Source organism: Pinus tabuliformis, chromosome X, assembly GCF_031772625.1.
Source record: "Pinus tabuliformis cultivar Carrire ecotype Pingquan chromosome X, CPIR1, whole genome shotgun sequence".
In the NCBI taxonomy this organism is placed as follows: domain Eukaryota; kingdom Viridiplantae; phylum Streptophyta; class Pinopsida; order Pinales; family Pinaceae; genus Pinus; species Pinus tabuliformis.
Genome location: NC_142308.1, coordinates 1,195,331,124 through 1,195,353,905, shown reverse-complemented (window position 1 = coordinate 1,195,353,905; position 22,782 = coordinate 1,195,331,124). Strand labels below are relative to the sequence as shown.

Here is a 22,782-nt window from a genome sequence, read left to right as displayed (position 1 = left end):
AAGAATTTGGGAGTCCCCTTCAACTATCAGAGGGAAGAGCTTTTGCTCCTGTGCTAGAGTTAGTCCTCTCCATAGGCCTTCCAATTCCGCTGCGTTATTGGTATTCCAACCTATTGAACCAAAGAATGATATGAGGGGCTTACCCTGGTAATCTCTGATGACTCCGCCATATCCTGTTTGACCAGGATTTCCTTTCGATGCTCCATCAAAATTAAGTTGAAACACATTGATTGGTGGCGGGGACCAGCTCGCAGAGTTCCCTTGATGATTAGATGTATTTCCATTGGCAGAAGTTGGATCTTGTAATTTTATCTGCCAATTGTCCCATATCGCTTGTTCCTGCGGATGCGATGGGAAGTCCTCCTTAGACCAGCCTTTAATAGATAAAGTTTCTCTGATGTTATGGTGTATCCCATTCCATATCTGCTCCAATGTCATTGATTGATTTTTGAAAATCCTTCTGTTTCTCTCCTTCCAAATGTTCCACATCAGTAGTCCCGGTATGATTTGCCAAAGAGTGTTTAGAACCTTGCTTTGATATGGCTCTTGAGTCCAGTTGCGGAGGGTACCGGTGATATCCCCCATCACTCTGCCATCCCTCTGACATCGGAATATTACCTTTTCCCACAATTTCCTTCCGAGCTGACAGTTTTGCATGAGGTGTAAAGCTGATTCTTCTTCCTGATTATAGTTGAGACATATAGATGGCCCATAGAAATTTCTTTTCCTGAGGTTGTCCCATGTTAGAACTCTGTTGTGTGAAAGAAGCCACAGAAAGGTTGAAACCTTCGGCCAAATAGGAGGATTCCAAATTCTGTCCCATATTTTGTCTTTGACTACTCTGTCTTTAATGATGATTTTGTAAGCTTCCTTGGTTGTGAAGATCCCCTTTTCCTCATATCCCCATCTAAGAGTATCCATACCTGCTAGCTTTAGAATTTTTCGTTTTTGAAGCTCTGAGGATAGAGAAAGTTGAATCTGCTCCGAGCTGTAAGGTAAGATATGACAAGCTTCTTTCCATTCTCTATATTCTTGGGTGGTTTGTGATTTCCAGAAGTAGCTTACCTTGTCAAGCTGGTTGATTTCTCGTTCTGCAATTCCCTGTATGCTATCTTTGAGATTTGGAAGCTGCTGCCATGAGTCTTCCCAAAACCGTGCTGAAAGGCCATCTTTCACTTCCCAGAAGCTGTGTTTTTGAATTAAGTCTCGATGTTGGATTGCTGAATTCCAGATGATCGAGCCTTTACTGACTTCCGACATTCTAATTCTCTCCTCTAAGGGCAAGTTTCTAGCATATTTCGCTGTCCATAATACTGCCCAGGGGGTGTTTGAGTTTGAGAGCCACCTCCACCAGATTTTTGCCCCCATAGTTTTGTTGCTTTATTCATGATCTCTTAGCCCAATCCCTCATGCTTTTTTAGGTAAGCAAGCCTTCTCCCACTTGACTAAAGCCCCCTTTCTATTTGGCCCCAAGCTTCCCCATAGGAAGTTACGTTGCAGCTGCTTGATGGCTTTAAGAACCCATTTTGGTGTTGTGAGGATGGAGAAAAGGTAGAGAGGCATAGATTGCAAAACCGCTTTAATTAGCACTGTCCTACTGGCCAAATTTAAAGCTCTGTGTGTCCAGAGGAATAGTCTGGCCTCCAATTTTTCTAAAAGGCTGGTCCAAGAAGAATGCTTGAGAGCTGAAGCGATTAGAGTAGCTCCTAAGTATTTAGAAGGAAGGGACACTATGGTGAAACCTAGAATGCGTGCTATAGCTCGTTGGGTAGAGGGAGGAGTGTTAAAAAAGAAGATCTGAGATTTGACATTATTAATGAGGGCTCCTGAGGCGTTCGAAAAATTATCAAGAATGGCTTTAAAAGAGCGCGCTTCTTGCATAGAGGGATGACCAAATAACATATTATCGTCAACAAATTGTTGGTGCGAGACAGCGGGGGCTTGGTGGAGGGCTAGACCTTTTAGATTGCGGGAGAGAATGGCCGATTTTATGCTGCGTCCTAGGCCTTCTGCTAAGATGACAAACAAAAAGGGTGATAAAGGGTCCCCTTGTCTAATGCCCCTAGAGGGACGAAAGGTGGGGGACGGAAGGCCATTGATGAGAATGGAAAAGAACGAGGAAGATAGAAGATTGCTGATCCATCTGATCCAGGGGGGGGCGAAGCCAAAAGCTTTGAGGATTTTTTGCAAATAATCCCAGCAGATGCTGTCAAAAGCTTTAGATAAGTCAATTTTTAGAAGAATACCTGGTTGTTTTGATTGATTGAGGAAATGTATTATTTCATGGGTTAAAATAATCCCATCCGTGATATGTCTTCCTTCTACGTAACCAGATTTTTCTGGAGATATAATGAGCGGAAGCATGGGTTTCAGTCTCAATGCTATGACCTTGGAGACAATCTTGTATATGATGTTGCATAAAGCGACAGGTCTGTACTTATCTGGAGTATTGGATTCCTCTGCTTTGGGAATTAAGGCGATGAAAGTTGCGTTCAGGGCTGGATACATCCATCTGAGCGTACGCGATTCTTCCACCACCTGCCAGACTTCCCATTTGATTAGTTCCCAGAAGTGCTGAAAAAAATTAGAAGTAAACCCATCTGGTCCTGGCGCTTTCCCTGCTTTGAGTTGATTCACCGCGGTTTCAACCTCTTGAAGACTAACAGGTTTGAGAAGGAGGGTGTTGTGATATTCAGTGATTAATCTTGGTATCTACCCGATGATGGTGTCAATGGCCTCTGTTCTATTTATATTGGGTTCTTGATTCATCTTCTTGAAATAATTGATAAACTCCTGTTCTATTCCTTCATGGGTTTCAATTTTGGTTCCCTGTTCATTGTAGACATGGGAGATTTGGTTGATCATTCTTCTTTGGACGGTGGTTTTGTGAAAGAATTTCGTATTCTTTTCAGCTTCCTTCAACCATCTGACTCTCGATTTCTGCTTCCAGAGAGTTTCCTCCTGGAGGTCTCGTTCAAGGATTTTATTCTCTATAACCTGCTCCTTCTGGACTAATTCTTCAGAACGTCCTTCAGAGATCATTTTTTGTTGAATATCTTTCATCTCTTGGGTGAGGAGTTCCTTTGATTTGAATATGTTGCCAAAAATGGATTTGTTCCAGCGCTTTATTTGCTCTTTGAGGTGCTTCAACTTCCTGTGGAATATAGACATTTTTGTCCCATCCATTGGATTGAAATTTTGCCAAGTTGATCTGATAAATTCATGGAATTCCAGATGTGTCAACCAGAAAGCCTCAAACCGAAATGGCTGTCGTATGCTACTACCCGGTCGGTTCCAGTGTAGGGCTATGGGCCAATGGTCCGAACCTGAGTAAGGGAGGATGGAGGCTGTAAATTCTCCCCCTATATGCACTGCATTGTCGGAAATCAGAAATCGATCTAGGCGCGAGGCTACTTGCATAGGTGCTACTCTTTTGTTATTCCAAGTGTGGAGGCTGTTGTTTGTAGGAATATCTATTAACCAATTATTTTGAATGAAATCTTTTAATATTGAGCCGTCCCTGTTTGTTCTGCATCTCCCTCCCTTCTTTTCCTCTATAGAAGCGAACATGTTAAAATCTATGCCTGATACCCATAGCGGATAAGTCCTTTCTGCATTAAAATGCATTAAGGCTTCCAGGATTTCTATCTTGTGTTGGCTTTCTTGGGGGAAGTACACATTTGTTATGTGGCCATGGATATTAGTCCCCAAAATATGAAAAATAGCCTGTATGAAGTTTTTGTTAGCATGTATGTTACTTAATTGAATCATTCTTGCATCCCAGAGCACTGCAAGTCCTCCTGAGGCTCCCTGAGCATCTACAGCTGTGACTAGCCCCCCCGGCCAGGCTTTTGCTGCAACTTTTTCCAAGACTGCCAAGTTACATTTTGTCTCCTGCAAAAAAAGGATTGCTAGTTTTTCTTCCATAAGCATATTTTTTAAAAGTCTTCCTTTCTTTGGGCCATTGAGCCCTCTTATATTCCAAGAAATCATCTTCATTGGGAAGGTTTGGGGTTGTTTTTCTGGTACTTTGTTAGCTTGGCATATCTACCTGATTCAACCAAGACTTCACCGATCCTAATGGTTCTTTCTAAAGCCGTTTTTCTTCCTCGCTTTTTGTTGTCTTTGGTGATGAATTTCACATCCCATTGACTGCCGATTTGAACCCCTAAGGAGTATTTCTTTTGGGCTTTATTAAGAACTTCCACTAGGTTATCCACTTCTTTTGCATGCTTGTTCTAGACCCAGAATATCGAGCTCGCCAATATCTATTGATTCCATGTCCTCATCCATGATCTGAGGTTCTTGATGACTTCCTTCTCCCTCCTTCTCTTTTCCTGTAACTGGGTCCGTATTATCTATCTCCATTTCCGGGAGGTTCCAGGTTTTTGACGCGGTCTTGGTAGTATTGCCATCTTGTTCCGCCTTCTTTTCCCCCGTTTGAGATTGGGTTCCTTCAGTTTTGTCCTGGGTAGATATTTTTCCTTTGGAGTTCAAGAGATCCAGATCCTGCACCTCTTCATTTGCCAAGACTTCAAAGCTGTTGCTTGTGGAGGGCTTTGATGGGTCCTTTTGGGCTGCCTTTGTCTGGACTACAGGTTTTTTATGTCCTCTTCTTCGATTTGTCACCTTTGTAAAACCGTCCAATGGCTTGTTTTCCTTGTCAACTTGCACTGGAGGATTGCTGTTTAACGGGAAATCTCTATAAAGGTGGCCTAGATCATGACATTTTCTACACCTAAAGGGTACATGCTCATAATCAATTAACTGGATCCATTCCGTATCTTCATGATCGAGACTTACCGTATCAGGCAGGGGTTGCTTCAGATCCATGTAGACGCAGATCCGTGCGTAAGAGGTGTATCTCTGCATTTTTGTGTCTTCCGCTACCTTCACAAAATCTCCCAATACCTTGCCGATAGCTTTGAGCGAGTCTTCTTCCCAGTACTCCCATGGCAATCCATACAGCCTGATCCATACCGGTGCCCAGCTTAGATCTTCCTTATCCGGATTGAATCGTGCGACCCATTCTCTGAGAAATAGCCCGGCAGAGTTGAAGAAGTACGGCCCTCCCTCAAATACTCTGTTTCTGTCTTCCAAGCAGTTGAAGACTGCGGTAAAGAACCCCTTCGGCCCAAGATGCAATGATATGTGTCCTTTTGGGTGCCATTTAACATTGATCCAGGCTCTCAAGGCTTTCTCATTTGGCCAAAAACCTATAAATTTACCTATGAGAGCATGATCTCTCATATATTGAATTCTGGCATTGATTTGATGACTGGGTAGCTCCACTTTTGGCCGTATCGTGGCTACTGGCTTACATCTAGATGAGCTTACTTTTGGCTTGTCTGGTTGTGCCTGTTCTGTCTGCTTTTTCTGACTATTGTCGTTATTCCTCTCAGTACGCCCCTGTTCCTTTTCTGGACCTTCGCTATGCCCTGGCTGGATGTCGTTTACTGGAGGAGGCATCCCTCCTTCCCCCTGGCAGGGGTTCATCATTGTCATCTGCCAAAGCCTGCAGCCTGTGAGTTGCTGCGCTGCCGCTATCAGATCTGGTGGCTTCCGTCCAAATGTCCTGCCGTTGCAGGTGTTCGCAGAAACCCTAGTGTCGAATTGCCGCACCAGAACGCTCCCTCTTGTCCCTTTATTTTTTCTAAATCAACTTGATCTTTATTATTAATAGATACAATTAAAAACTTTAACCCAGATATGATACTAGTTTCAACTTCAAGAAATTTGACAAAAGCAATCTTAGTGAAGAAATTGTTTTATATCAGTATAATGAAAGGTATCAATAACAAAATGAGGGTTCCCTGTAGAACAGACATTTCCAAAAAACTCTATTATTGTCGTCCAGAGCTTTCTTAAGGAAAAAATGACTTCCTCCCTGCTAAAGAAAATCGCAGCATTTAGAGAAACGACCCAAGGATACACTATATCTTGAAGAATAAGAGGTCTCATCACGAGCCGACTTATCATGATCACAGATATTATAACTTGTTGTCTTTGCCATTACTGTCCACCAAAACAGGGCAACAACTTAAGATTTTTGAGATCAAAAGACAAGGGGTCTCATCACGAGCCAGCTTGTTCAGCAAAAGTGTAAATCAACTGAATGACTATGTCATAATTTGGCTACCAAACCAAGACATTGTTCTTTAAGAATAAAAAAGGAAACAGTGTCAATATGGGTTTTTCTTTGAAAGTTGTAGATCACCTTAAGCAGGAAAAATAATCATTACTGGGTAATAGGTAACCCTGTCGAGGCTATGAATGCCTGCTGGCAGCAGAGGCTCTACCTACGACAAATGAGCATATTTAAAAAACTGGTACACAGGGAAGACCTTATTTTATCTTTACAATACCAAGTAATGGCTGTTGTAAATGCAAGGACAAGCTGAGGTTGGAACAAAATGTCATTGACAGTTTGGAGTATAATGCGCTTTATCTTTTTATAATAAAGTTTAATTTTCTAAAAAAAAATTGTTTTGGAAATTTGAAAGGTTCAATAGAAAATCAGAGATAACTAGTTCTCCCAAGTGAATCGCCAATTGTTGTGGCCAGCAACAACCCCCCTTTTTCATTTAAGTGTTATCCAAAATACTAAATGAATGGGGACCCTTAGTTAAAATTTAGGAAAAGCAAGAGTTCCCTTTCTTCAAAATAAGGTTACCATTGTAAGCTTAAGAAGATCTTTTGAATACTTTAAAACCTAGTTTATGATAAGGAAAAATTCTTTAAAAAGCCGCATCGTAAAACGATAGAAAAACACCTCCATTTGGGTATAATCCTAGTATGTGCAAGATTCTTGTAGTAAGCAATATATCGCATCGCAATAAAGTAATGCTTATAAGAAAAACTTCAAGATTTTCTGATTTGTGATAACACCGATCGCATATCGCAGGAAATGGGCTAACAAAATATGGCAAGCATAAAACTTCTGTGATCTGCGATGTTGCGATATCGCGATAAAGTGATGGTTGCGATATTAAGCCAAATCAGCTCTGCGATGTTATATTTGTGAGTCAGTGCGAGAGCGCGATAGTGCAATAATGCGATTTCGCGATCTGCGACGATTGCGAACCAAATCGCAAAATCACTCCATCACGAATCTTTCGGGCACGCTATTCAAGAAAAGCCACTTACCATAATCTGACTCAAGATCATGCGCTTTTAATGATAATAAATGAATTAGTTGTCATCTATTAATGTAGACGCGTGCTTTTGCAAAGAATTACTTCACGTAAGGTGGCATATTTGATATATCTGCTGCATTTAAGGCTCTCCCATCACCTTTCTTGATCAGTCATTTCCATTTCACTTGTGAGCTGCAGGAACGGAGAACGAAGGATGATACCAAGCCATACGTAGGAAGAAATGGGAAAGAAAAATAAAGCTCAGGGCTCTGAGGTGAAAGAAATGGCACCTTTATATATAGACACAGCTTGTAGCAGAGACGCAGGGATATCGACGTGGGAAAGCATGTACAGACTACTTGAGGAAGAAAACCCCAGAATAATGAAGGTTACCGCTGTCGCAGACTCACAGGGCTCTTCTGAAGCATCCTTAGAATAACTAGTGTGCTCATTCCTTCATCGGATAGCAGCAAGGCCCAAAATTCTCCCATATACGGATATGATCAAGTGGATACTTGACAACGCAGAAATGAACAACAGATAGTTCAAGATTCAGGGACATGGTCTCATCGGGTCATTCGCTGCACAAGATTTAAAACTCATGTATCATCTTCCTGAACCGCAGGCGACTTACAATGCACAATTCATTAAAAAATTTGTGGCGGAGAACCCAAACCCTTAAGAGACCACCAAACATTGGTCCAGAAAAGATGAACCACTCAAAACAGACAAAAACGGTATGTACAACACTGGTTCCCTCACCTCTCCATATTATTTTGCTGCGGCGATGCTTTGTAGATTATTTGGGATGCCAGATATCAATAAGTTTTCATCTGAATGGTTACCATTAATAGATGCTGTCACAAATGCCGTTATTATAGATTGGGCCAAGATATTTTCTGATAACCTATTCACAACTATTATCAATTACTGGTCTAAAAGATCCATGTCTCAAAGGATCTATCCTCCTTTTTACCTATCCGCATATGTTATGGATTCTATTTGTTATATGTCTAAATTTCCCGCTATGGGTTGGAAATGGACAACTCAGGACCCATTACCCATCCATGTTTATCATAAGATATTATGGGATTCTCAGTTCATTCCACATTTCTACCAGATTTGTCACGGGCTTATCTCACCCATGTATAGAATGATGTATGATAAAGACCCCCCGAGATGCTCACTTGAGGCACAGATAGATATCATCCCCATCGCAATATGGTTCGGGGAAGAATGTTTCACCTATATTAGAGTATTTGGAAGCACCATCCCTCCTCATGTCCTACCTTTGTATATCCTGACAAACTTCTGGCTCGAGAAATTGCATATCAAACCTGTTCAGAAGGCGGCCTAACTAAAGACCTAAAAGACAAAAAGAAGACCATATGGCCACAATTTCCTGTAGCTTGTGGGGCCTTTTCGTTGTTCGATGTAGGTCACACATTCACCAAAGTACAGAATATGATGTGTCTACAATTATTTAAATTCTCGGTAAGACCATTTGACACAAATGAGGTTGCCTAGGATTTCACAATGACAGTCAAGATAAAAGTGTTCATTGGAAAAAAGGATTTATTTGATGATATATTTCAGAGTAAAAGCTCACTTCAGGAAATTTTGCGGGAAGCCCAATCACGATTGTCTCCAGATGACCTCCAAAGATTCATGGTATACAGGGAAAGAAGACTAGCTAGTGTTCCTCTAGAAAAGTTGCTACTACCTGCCAGAGAACCGATTCCAAGCGTTAGCCTCAGTGGGAATTCAAGCACTTCCAGATCTAAATCTAAGACTAGACAAGAGATGCCTGAGCATTCTAAAAGATCCGAAAACAACCAACATAGGAGCGAAGAGTTAGCTAAAGACACCGCTTAGTCAATGGAATTTCCACAACAGTGAGTTATCCCCTCCCTGCCAAGAGATGTCCCCCCTCTCGTCATTGAAGCACCACCCGTCACAACAGAATTAGATAAGGAGTGGGAAACCTTCAACGAACTGATCAATCTTGAAGGACAAGCCCCAAACACATCTGTGAGCAATGCACAGGTAGCGCAAGAAAAGGGAGAAGCGGTCCAAGCACTAAATAGGTTAAATTGGGAGTGTTACTGGGCATACTTGGTGAAGCCGCATAGTCAGTGGATGACTGTGAAATGTATCATAAATGCGGCCGAAAAAGTGGTGCCAGCTCTCATATATTTTGTTTTCTTAGCCCAGCTCAAAGCAGAAGTCAGCCAGCCGACTCTCCTTAAACCAATGATGAATGCATGCAGCTTTAAAGACCAGATTCAGAAGTAGCTTAATTTAGAATGTTGTTTTTTCTTAAAAATTAGATTAGAAAAAGGACGGTCATTTGAAAACCGCATCCTAAATTTTGTAAATAAACTATTATTAGAATTAGGAAGTAGTATTTAAGCCCTTCTCATGCATTTAGAGAAGGGTCCATAAATTTGTCAAAAACTTGTCCTCAGAATATGCACTTCTGCACCCTCAGAGGAGGTTTTGATGAATGAATGGATCAAGGTTTATTAATGTTTGCATTTGATATCTGCTACTGATGTTGCACTTCTGCACTCTTGGTAGATATTAGAACAAGTAGAGATAAATCATTGTTGCTTGAAGCTTATAAGTAGGACCAGTCATAAATGGTACTTTTATCTCTTGGCCATTTCTGCTTATATTCTTAAAGTGATATACAGTTTTTAGTTGTTTATATGTTATTGCATGAATGTTTGAGTTACCATTTGGCACTTTTGTACGGTGGAGTCATTTATTTATGTTTGATATATGAATAACTTATTATGCGATACGCTGTTCACAACTGTTTTGACTAACTTTTTATGCAAAGTAGTTCATCTTCATTGATTTCCATTCTTATGATAGTTGAATGATCTTTATTGCCAGTTATTATTTGAAATCTATTTAGATCGCATAATAGAAGAAATACATCCCGGGTTAGCATAGATTAGATGTGCTGTTTTCATTAGATTACAATAGCATAGAATTAGATTAAAGTAGCTTAGATTAAAACTCTTAGATCAAAATCATCCAACTCCGCACACACACACACCCTTAGATTGGGAAACTGGTCCCATTATCCCCAGTCGGACCTGCTATACCAAACGGATAAGGAGCTGCCAACCAAGGTCCAGACCGGGCGGGTATCCCCCTTGTTGTCGACGCGATTTTCAAGGCTTCAACAAGAAGGTAACACAATAATTGCATTCATTGAACATTCAACCATTCAATTTTGGAATATGATTAAATCAATCTCCTTGAAATTATTATTGGGAATATCAATGATGCAACTAAGTGAAGATCTGAAAGAAAAAAGGTAAAATCATGTAAACTAATTGTAAACAACTAATGTATTTTTTACTTTCTCCAACATTCAAATGTGAAGCATTACCCTCTTGAAGTGTTGTGCAAGAAATCAATTATACCTTAGTTCCTAAGTTCCTAGGAAAATAACAATGTATTGAGTAAATTCAATCACTATATGAATTAGACATTTAACCATTTAGTTTAGGATAATCATCATCTTAAAATTTCTTTTGAAAACATCCATTAACACAGTTAATTGAAAATTATGTTCTAAGAAAATGAATGATAAAACAATAAGAAAGCTAAGTAATTGTGTATTCTTATTACTTAAATCTTAATTCAGTTTGGAAACAGAGTCGTTTTTCTCCACGAATTATCTTAGAAGAACAAGGCTACACAGTTGTGATTTATCATTATGCTATTGATTAAAAACTAAAATGAAATATCATCCTAATTTAGAAAACAGATTTGCTGAAAACAGAGTAATGGAAATTGAACTAAAAACAACAAATGAAAAGCCTCCTTTAGTGCAGGGGGCCTCTGCAACTGACGTGGTTGGAATGCTAGCTAGTTAAGGACGCACTTTAAACGATCATTGGCAACACAAAATTTGTATTATGAAAAAAATGAAGTCTGAATATAGAGTATCAACAAAAAGCCTGAACTTAACATATAATTCCTTCTAACTTCTAACTTCCTCTCAATTCCATGCAACCGATATTTAAAGGAAAATAACATAATTGTTTATGAGATAAACTTGCTACAGGTGGCTAATTCAAATTGCAATAGGACTGTTTAAACTTTTGATTAGCTACAGGTGGCTAATTCGAATTATATTTGCAACAGAATTTTCAGACTCTTGATTAGCTATGAAAGAGAAAATCAAGAGGCCTCCTTCTTTCAGATAATGTACTTTGACTCCATCTTTGACCATGACCTTAGGCTTGCTTTTTCGTCAATTTGGACCGAGTGAATATGATAGAATCCATGTGGAGATGATTGTAGAAATGCCCATGTGGTCCAATTCTTCATTTGACACCTAGAACCTGCCAAACCATGAGAGTAGCTACAGAATTCACAGTTAGTTGCAGAATAGGCTGCGTTCTATAGGTAATTTGCAAAAATATATTCAAATAGCAAGAACATGAAAATATAATATGGCGATCATTTTAATGCTTTCCTTAAAACAAAACCTAGCATTTATCATTGATTGGGTCTGTAATATTATGAGAAGTGAGGGAAAAAGGTGAGAAAAAATGTCAAGGAGAGGGTAATTCTGAGGTTCAACAGAACCCATTCGACAATCCATCACAATTAAATCATGAGAACCCCATTACACCATGGTTATCCAAAACTATAAAGACAAGGTTGAGGAACATTGTCACACCTCGAAAAACCCATGCCAATGACAACAAGAGAACCAAGAACACAGAGGCATAACCATGCATGTGAAAAATAGCAAGGAAATCATACATGCAACACGATACTTGCAAAGAATCCTATTGTAAATGCTTGATCCTGCTCTTCCTTGCTTGATTTTTGTTTCCTCTTTGCCATTCTCGATCCAATGCTAAAGTGCTCCAAGAAAAATCAAAGTGTCTAAGAGTATGTGTGAGAGAGAATAGAGAGAGAGCTCTGAAACTGAACTAAAAAAGGTACCAATTGATCCTCAGAAGCCTTTTTATTAATGAGACCTCTGTTTTCTTCAATTTTCCATTATTTTCCCTTTTTGTCCTCTTCACATGCAACCTATGATCTTTCACCTTCCTTTTCTCCTAATTTCCATTATTTTCATAAATAAATTGCCAAAAATGTCATTTTGTCTTTCCAAAGCCTTTTCCTTTGTCTTTGCCAATTTCCTTAGCCATAATAAACCAAATGAACACCCACACTAGGATGTTTTTCCCAACATTCAGCGGGGAATCAGGGTCCCATAACCATGGTTATTATTTTTTCTTTTATTAACTTTTATTACATTAAAATTTCACTAGGGTTGTTATAGTTTGTTGCAGACGAGCGACCATTAATAATTCTAGAATGACTGAGAGGTTTTTGTTGGAATCATGATTTTCATTGCACCAAAACCCACAGGTGTTAGTAAACAGACGCATCACCAGAGTTAATGGATCCATGAGAGATAGTTAAGCCATGTCGTGAAACACACGGGAGCATTGGATTATCCAATGCCCAACAATCTTCCCCCAGCGCGAGCCGGGTGTGATTTGAACTTGATACCTTCGGCTCTTGGTCCTATAGTCTAGGAATGAAAGTGTTTGCCTATCTTACTATTTCATTTTGGAGGTTTGTTTGTCAATTTTAGCTTATGAGTCAGTATGTGTCATAGTCTAAAGAGTCCCTTGTGTAAAAAGGTAAAAATATTGGTCGAATTTGTAAAGGTTCAATAGTCCATGAGGGGTCATTATTAGAGTGGAAGGGGTCATGTCATGGGTATGTTAGTGGTTTATATCTCTCATACCTCCATGATTTCAAATTTCATCATCATGACATGAGAGGAATTTAGGAGGCTTAAAAATTCAAAATTGTTTGAAACTTCTCTCTTTTTATATCATCCAAAGTCTAGTTTTAGATTTGGATTAAGTTGAAATTGAATACATCATTAAGAAATCCGAAGGAGAGGTTGCATGTTGAGTTCAAAGAATCGTTGCGAATTTGCTGCGAAACTGACTGTTTTTGTCATCATTTTCAAAAGCTGTTTTCGACCAAATGGAGATGAATTTTGGAAAACCAAAAGAGGTTTTTTCAAAGAATGGGCCAAAGAACGAAAACCTCCTTCAACTTCTATAAATGTGTCATATATTGGAATATTCAAATGCATCTTTACAGTCTATGTTTCAGGTTTTGGCTTTTCCTGTTTTAGTTATGTTGTTTGGGTACATATTCTGAAGCGCTGGAGAAGAATATTTGGAAACTGAGAGAGTTTTCTATCAAAGACACCCCCATCTACAAAAGGAACTTTCAGTTTTGTAAAATCTATTAGGATTCAGGATATATGAGCTTGTATTGGAACCCTATTTTTCCATAAATTCGGTCCCCTTTGTTGCGCAAACATATCAGTCCCCTCTACTGTGCAAGTTTATCAATCATGGTTATTTTTGTAAATTTGTATTTTGGGACCTTCTAGAAGTGATTTTGTTGGTTGGATAAGTGTGGATAATTTAGTTTAGTTGAGTTTCTAGACATGATGTTTCTAAACTATTTTAAGTTTTAAATCAATGATGTTTCTAAATTGTGATAACTTCGATATGGTAGTTCCTGCTTTTCTGCAGATGCATTGCATCTAGACAACAAAGAGTGGTAATTTCGAATTCCTTATTGTATTTAACGATTGAAAAACATGTAAAAGGGAATTAGGGAGTGAAAAGAGAAAACTTTGCAAAACATTGGAGAAATTTTTAAAGCAGTGATCAGTACATCAACACAGGGATTGTTTTGTTCCAGGATTCTTGTGTCAAACATAATGGTGATGTGTCTCTCTTTCTGATTTGAATTCCCTTCAAGTTCTCACATGTACCTTTTCTTCTTATTTGTTTGAAAGAAAATTATGTTGCTGATTTTACATTGGTAACCTGCTCATGCTTGTTAAACAATTTAGTGTTTTCTTCTGAAGTTAGATATAAGATTCATTTATACATTCTTTATATTTAATGGATCCATACTCTCATTTAATCTCAACCATACTACAAATTTTTTTGTAGATCCATAAGTCTACCTACCTCGCCCTAGTTCAAATTGCTCTATTGATTGTGATTGGTTACTGGAACATTATTTTTGACTCCATGCCCAATGGAATATCTCTTTCACCTTGTAGCCACAATTTTAAAAACTTTTTCACTCTGATTATCATAACCAGCCTAAAACCCAAATCCCTTCAGTCATTCAATTTCTTGACAAAAAAGCATAGCAAGAGAGCCCTCTCTCGGCTAGGGGGACTGGACCTTAGCCTAAAAGTGGTTTGTGGTTACCTCTGGGATTTCTCTCCTCAGCCTAGAGAAATTTACGAAGTGCTAACAAGTTTGATACCACTTGTTGGAATCACGATTGGCGTTGCACCAAAACTCACAGGTGTTAGTAAACAAACACATTTCCAGAGTTAACGGATCCATGAGAGATGGTTAAGCCATGTCGCTAAACACGCGAGGAGCGTTGGATTATCCAATGCCCAACATTTTTTATCTTGTAATGGAAGTGTTTGTTGTATATTTCCACTTATGGGTCAACCCTGCAAGGGTTCCACTTATTTACATGTAATTTCGCTTCCCTGATGGTCATAGCTAGGGTTTTTGTTTTCTAGCCCAATGGTCATTAAGAATTCTGGAATAACTGAGAGGTTTTAATTCTCTAATGGAACTTTTTCCACTATTTTAACTTATGTCTCATACTATTAAAAATATGTTTATTTCTGATCATAGACCTATCGCTTCTCTGAACACCGTGGTTCTTTCTAAGACTTTATATTTCCATTTAAGAAGAAGATGTTCTTATTAAATATGGTCTTCGTATTTATGCTCTAAAATTCTTAGCATGGAATTGAAAGTCATTATATTTTTCCTTGGGGTTTATGTTATTCTCTTAGGTTTAATGTTTTACATTATTGCATGTTTCTTTCTGTTGATGGGCATGGTTCGATGTTTGATTTTTTTTTATCATATTAATAATGTTATCCCATAGTCAAGATAAACTCGAATATCTAATCAAAGCCTCACAAATATGTTGATCTGTCACGAACTTACAAAATATTTTCATAAATGATGTTTCAATCATGTGATGGTTTAGCGATCAAGTTTTTGGTTTTAGTCGTCAATCCGCACTAGGGAAGTTATGATGGTAAATACCCTCGCCTCTCCCGTTGCCCCTTCACTCATCCACACATTCTCTAGTTGCCACACATTCTCTAGTTGGGAAGGTTGCCTCTGCAACCAAACTCTCATGGAACCTACGGTATAGTTCTCTGGCCTAAACACTTTACGACTATTTTTTTATCATTCGAGTATGTTGTTGAATTAGATTCTTACAACCTTTCACTAGAGGGTTCAATTATGGCTACGATTGTATATGCAAGTATGCACAACAGCCATGGCGGCCCTCGTTGTCAGTCCTACAGGTAATGTTAGTTTCATCTTTTAATTTGTTGTGTTATGCATTTGCAAAGTTTCATTTTCAACTCACTCGTTGCACCTTCACTGTAGGCATAATTTTTCAAGGTAATGTTAGTTTCATCTTTTAATTTGTTGTGCTATGCATTTTCAAAGTTTCACTTTCGACTCACTTGTTGATCCTTCATTGCAGGCATAATTTTTCAGCTATGGTTTAATTTTTCTTTAATTTTGGCTTCATTTTTTCATATTTTTCATTTTTCGTTTAATTTTTAAATTTTGTTTATCATATTTTATTTTTTATTTTAGTTTATCATATTTAATTTTAAATCTTTCATTATAGTTTTATTTTTATTTTTGATCATATTTAATGTTTAAATTTTGTTTATCATATTTAATTTTTTATTTTTTTTTTAATATTCTCATTTCTTTTTTTCATTTTTCATTTTTTTTTTCATTTTCTTTTTCATCTCAATTTTTTCATTTTTCATTTCAATTTTTCCATTTCTCATTTTTTTTTCATTTCAATTTTTTATTTTTCATTTTCTCTTCTTTCTTTCTTTTTAATTTTTTTTTTTTTTCATCTCAATTTTTTCATTATTCATTTCCATTTTCCATTTCTCATTTTTTTTAATTTTTTTTTTTATTTTTTTTTAATCTTTTAATTTTTTTTATCATATTTAATTTTTAATGGTTTAATTTTTTATTGTTTAATTTTTGGTTCAATTGTTTAATGTTGATTTAATTGTTTATTAAACAATTAATAAATAGCACAAATGTTGTTAGATTTTACAGTTGATAATTGTTTATAAATGCCATTAAATTTTACAGTTTTTTGTGAATGACCTAGCGGTGGCCTCGCATATTGGAAAAGTCTTGGGGTTTGTTGCGTGCGTATATCACATTTATTAATTTTCATTTAATTCTTTAATGTTGATTTAAACCAAATTTATCAAAGGTTGAATGTTTCATTTACTTTTTAACATCTGGCTAACCTTATTTCGCTATCTAGTCGAGGCCTCTAGAGCCTATTGTTTTGTCACGGAGTTAGAAAAGTATTTCATAATTGATGTGTCAATCATATGACATTTTAGGGATTGGGTTTTTGTTTTGACCTGTCTATCTCGAGCATGAAAGCTATGATAGTAACTAACCCGGCCACTCTCTTTGCCCCTTCGTTCATTTGCACAGTGTCTAGTTGGGAAGGTTGTCTCTTCAATCAATCCCCTGCGGAACCTCAGGTAGAATTCTCTGAAGGTTGTCTCTTCAATCAATCCCCTGCGGAACCTCAGGTAGAATTCTTTGGACCAAATGTTTTATGACTATTATTCTATCATTCGATTATTTCATTTAATTTAATTCTTACAATGTTCCAGTGGAGGGTTGCGACTATGGCCAACGTTGTGTCCGCAACTGTGAATTATTGGTGCGAGGAAACAAAGACTTGCCCCCTCTGAGGGTCGGGTTCAAGCCATCAATCAAAATTACATTAGAATTTCTTCCTTCACCAACACAATTAATCTGTGATTCCTTAATTCATGTGGCTTGTGTTTGCAGTATGCACAATGGCCATGGCGACCCTCCTTCTCGGTTCTACGTGTTTTTAGAGTTTGGATATCAACTCACTCGTCACTCCTTCTCTGCACGTATGCTTTGTTGGTGGGAAGCTACCTAGAGGAAGGGTTTTCACGTTCATTCTACATACCCAGGTTCTTACACAAACTTCTCTCATGTTTGTTGCAGGTTACCACTTATGGCTCAACCCTCCAAGGGTTCCAATCATCTATATGTAAATCCAACTCCTTAACGGGCTTACCCAACGTTTTTATTTTCTGACCCAGCGACCATTAACAACTTTGGAATGACTGAGAGGTTTGTATACTCTAATGAAACTATTTCCACTATTTAAACTTTTGTCTTGTACCCTAGATGTATATTTAAACTTTTGTCTTCTACTTCTAAAAATATGTATATTTTTTAGTATGAGACGTATGGCTTCTCCGAAGATAGTGGTTCTTGATATTGATTGATATTAGTTCTTTCTATGACTGATATGGTCTTTGTATTTTTGCTTGAAAATTCTTCGCATGGAATTGAAAGTCGTTTTATTTTTGCTTGGGTTTTATGATGTTCTCTTGCATTTAATGTTCTACATTATTCCTATTATAGTTTCATTTTCAGATTCAATTATATAACTATATTAAAAAAACCATGTCGCAGTTGAAAAAACTATATAACTATATAAAAAAAATTAACAAAAAAATCATTATTAAAAGATTGAGCTCGTAGTTGTCTTACTCAATACGACGCAGACTACCCCGAGCTGACACACTGCAACGGAAAGCAACACTAACACAAGACCGCCCCGAGCCGACATGAGCACCACATCCAAACAATTCACAAATATGCGAGCAAAACAAACGCAAAGTGAGCTGAGCAAAACCATACAACTAGTCTTTAATATTTTCAAGATCAACATGGTGAAACTGATTCAATACCCCCAACAGCCACATTACGGGAAACAAGAGTGACCGACCATCCTTAATAATTTTTATTGCCTCTAATGCCACATTACCTGTGGCAAGAGGGATCGGCCAACCATTTAAAAGTAACATCTGCCTCTTTTCACTCCCAGTGATCACAATAGTAGATTAACTTTTCAGACAACAATAATTCCAATAATCACAGTCATAGATTAACTTTTCAGACGACAAATATTCCCTGCACTATCGATCCTCGCCCTTCATTAAAAAAAAATCCACAAGTCAACATCCACCCAGAGTTGAAATAAGTACGCTTATAGGCGAAATATATAGAAACTTGAGTTAATGCATAGTTTGATATTCATACCATGCATGCGTTGCACAAATAAAACATGTTTAACTTGAGTCGTGAACTAGTTTCAAAAATCCCAAATTTACGTTGTTGTGGTTGATTGAATTTATCTAATTGCAATTCATGCAATTTATATAATTTAATTAGGGAATTGTACTTGAACTTTTGTTAGGATATTCCGACACATAGGAAATAGTTAAGTACAACTTGGTCTAGTATAGAGTTAGGTAAAGTGTGTTTCTTTACCTTGTACATTTTGTAACTTACAATCTGACGGTCACGATATGTAGTGATCCAACGGTTCATTCTCTCCTCGGTATTACCGACACTTGATCCGTGGCTTGACACCCAATTGGTCCATGATTTCTATTTAAAGCACATGGAGGGTCATTTGTAGGTAAATCCGTCTATGAGAGAAGCTTATGTAAATTTTCATTCTTTTATTAATAAATTTCCTAAAGTGGCCGCGTTGGCTCAGGCCGTGGACTGTTTCCCTCTTTGAGGGTTTTAACCACGTCAAAAATACTGGTGTATTGATCTGCAATTTGGTTGTGAGCGGTGTCCTTTGGTGTTCTGTCTGAGGAGCTTACCCTATAAATTCCTACATGGTATCAGAGCTGTTTGAGGGCCACGTTCGTTGGTGATCAAAATCTGAAGTCGGTAGAACTGCATCCGACTGCCGTTTCCTAGATCTACTGTTTCTGACTGCTTTCGGGCCGAGAGGACTGCTTTGTTCTGTTGGGAGCATCTGTTCCAATGAGGAACCCCTTTCGTTTCACGCGAAAAGGTTTCCGGTAGCCCTAGCTGCGTCATTTTTAAGATCTGGAGGTATACAGTGTTTATTTGCAGTCTACAGTTATTTTCTTTCTGTTTATTTCGGTTTCGGTTTATTTAGCCTTTTTCATTACCTGATCTATACCTTTCATTTCTGCGTATGCTCTTTGCCCTGCAACTCTGTGCGATCTGGGAAAATCAGAAACAGAAAGGAAGGATTTTTCTCATGCGTATGTTCTTTTCCCTGCGCCTTAGTGCGATCTCGGAAAATCAGAAACATTGAGGAAAATATTTAGTTTCCGGCTAAAGTTAACTTTGAGCCGCAAGGTTCATTTTTGAAAATATTTAGTTTTTCGGCTAAAGCTAACTTCGAGCCGCAAGGTTCGTTTTTTTTTTGTATGTCCGTGTTGGGTTTTGTGTTTTTTGTTTTGTAGGGAAAAGCGCCTTCTGAAAGCAAGCACGAAACCCAAAGCATCAACCCCCCCCCCCCCTCCTCTCTCTCTCTCTCAAATTTTTTGTATAGCTCAATTGGTTCAAAGCTATTCTAAGAGAGTAGAGGTCTTGGGTTCAAGTCTCCATTTTTTGGGGGCGGATTTTTTCATTTCCGCACATTCCCGCACTTCGTCAACGACTTCATCAACTTTTTTCAAAAAGCCATAACTTCTTCATCCGGAAGCCGTTTTCAGAGCCTTTTTTTTAAAACCAGCCTAATTTTTTGAGATCTATAAATTGGAACACTTATTTTCAGCATTGTTAGCTTCAGTTTCCATTGAAATGGAAAGTCAATACCAAGTTACCCTTGACAGCACCAACTACTTCTAATGGTTGTCCTACATTGAGGATTTACTTAGAAGTAAAGGTCTCTACAGAATAGCCTCAGGCCAAGAAAAGAAACCAAAGGATGAAGATAAGGCTGCTAAATGGGAAAATAGGCAAGATCAAGCACGTGGATTGATAGGGATGTCTATTTCTCCAGATCTTAGATTCCATATTGCAGAACTTGATACTCCTGATGAAGCAATGAAACAAATTAATAGAGTTTTTGAGATTAAAAATGAACTTAGAGCCCATCAACTTGAAAATGAGTTGCTTACATTGGACCCTAATAATTTTTCTTGCATTGAAGATTTCTTGTCCAAGTTCAAGACCCTTAGATATCTCTTGGAAGGTGTTAAAGTTAAGAAAGAAGATAGTAACCTTATTTATTCCATTCTTACTAAGTTGGGACCAGCCTACTCTGTGTTTGTTTCCACCTTCCATTCTACAAGAGAAGCCTTCATTTCTCAAGGAACAGACTACAAGTCCCCTTCCTTTGACTCTTTTTGTGATTCTTTAATAAGAGAACAAGAAAAAATCTTACACCTTGGTCTTCTTAATCTTGGAAACTCTTCCAAGAAAGCGTTAGCCGCCCAGCAGCAACCAAATTCAAAGAATCCTAAGAAGTCATATCCTAAAAAGAATGGTCCTAAACCAAACAAGGGTCTTAAGCAATCTTAGCCTCAAAATGAAAAATCATTTCAAAAAAATGATAAGACAAATAAAAACAAATGGAAGAAGACTGATAAACATTGCAACTTTTGTAATCGAGATGGCCACTTAGAATCCAAATGCTTTAAGAAGATGGAAGCCTTGGAAGCAGCAATGAAGAAGCATAACATCCATTTGGAGCAATTTTCAACTTCAACTTCATCTTCAGGAATGGCACTTTCTGCATGTGGTTGTCAAGCATCTCGGTCTGGCTATGCACTAAATGTATCTTCTTCTTCTCATTCTCATGAGTGGCTCATTGATTCTGGAGCTTCTTATCACATGGCCAAAAACAAAGCCATGTTTTCTTCTTTAAATGATTGTAACACCAAAAATATATATGTTGGTGATGATAGATCTCTTAGTGTTGTAGGGACTGGAACTGTTCATCTAGACAATGGTCAGTTTAATGATGTATTATGTGTTCCAACCTTATCCTGCAACTTTCTATCTGTATATCAGATAACTCATTCAGGTGAAGGTAAAATCGTTGAATTTTCACCTCATGATGTTGTAATCAAGGACCTAAGAGATCCAAAAAAGATTTTAGCTACTGGCATTGCTGATGATTCTACAAGGTTGTATAAGTTTCACAACTTTGGGTCATCAAATCTTCCCTCAGTATTTGTTGCTCATAACGATGAAGTGAGCAAACTTTGGCATGAGCGATTTGGTCACTTAAACTATCGCTCCCTTCAGCCTCTATGTAAAGAAAATATGGTGACAGGTCTTCCTATGGTATCTTGCAGAGATGGTGTTTGTTCCGGATGTGTACTCGGAAAACATCATCGCGACAGTTTTGAAAAACGTGCCTCTTGGCACGCCTCAGCCCCTCTACAGCTTGTGCATAGTGATTTATGTGGTCCACTTCCAGTTGTGTCATTCTCTGGCTACAAGTATTTCTTAACTTTCATTGATGATTTCTCCAGACGCACTTGGGTATACTTCTTAAAACTCAAGAGTGAAGTATTTAACACATTTTTGGCCTTCAAGGCCTTTGTTGAAAAACAATCTGGACATCAAATTCTTAAGCTAAGATCTGATAATGGCGGAGAATATGTTAAAAACACATTCATCAACTTTTGCACTGAGAATGGAATTCAAATGCAACATACTGTTCCATATACTCCACAACAAAATGGTGTAGCTGAAAGGAAGAATTGCACCTTAAAGGAAATGGCTAATTGTATGCTACAATCTAAAGGACTTCGTCTTAGTTTTTGGGCAGAAGCAATTAACTGTGCAAATTACATAATAAATTGCACTCCTACTAAGGCTTTAAAGAATATCACTCCAGAAGAACCATGGAGCTCAATCAAACCAGATGTAAGTCACTTTCGTGTTTTTGGAAGTGAAGAGTGGGCCCATATTCCAGATGAAAAGCATAAAGCTTTAGAACCTAAGAGTGAAAAATGTACTTTTGTTGGATATTCTGAAGATGTCAAAGGCTATAGACTTATTCCATTTAAGTCAAAAAATGTTATCATTAGAAGAGATGTAAAATTTGATGAAAATATATCGGCCTGCGAGCCTAGTCCGGCGGATGTGCCACCTCTCCCTATCTCTTCTACTTTTGAAAACATTTCTTCTTCAGATGATGAAAGTGAGGATGACAATCTTCCCCCACCATCTCAAGATCCTCTTTCAGTTCCTCAGCTTCCAAAATGGGTTCGTGCTACTCGATATGCAGCAGGTGATCTTGCCGGTGATCCTATAGATCAGCGACGCACCCGTTCTCAGTTTGACAAAGCCTCTTCTTTATTGGCTCAAGCTCCAGTAAATTATGATCCTGACACTTTTGCAGAAGCTTCAGGCCATCCAGATTGGGAAGCAGCTATGAATGAAGAATATCATTCATTATTGGCAAATGATACATGGGATCTTGTTCCTCTACCAAAGGGACGAAAACTTGTTAGATGCAAATGGGTTTACAGAACCAAGTATGGACCAGATGGGAAAGTTGATAAACATAAAGCTCGTCTTGTTGCTAAAGGTTTTTCACAGGTTGAAGGCATTGACTACACTGAAACCTTCTCCCCTGTTGCCAAAATGAACTCTATCTTCCTTGTTCTTTC

The 22,782-nt window shown here is 38.1% G+C and overlaps 1 protein-coding gene across 1 annotated transcript; it reads right to left on the bottom strand.

Moving 5' to 3' along the window:
- Nucleotides 1-2,712: 2,712 nt before the first annotated feature.
- On the bottom strand, nucleotides 2,713-3,927 carry LOC149144233 (uncharacterized). The gene has a single exon (XM_089452080.1). It carries the CDS (start codon nucleotides 3,925-3,927, stop codon nucleotides 2,713-2,715), a length of 1,215 nt encoding a protein of 404 aa, XP_089308206.1.
- Nucleotides 3,928-22,782: the final 18,855 nt, after the last annotated feature.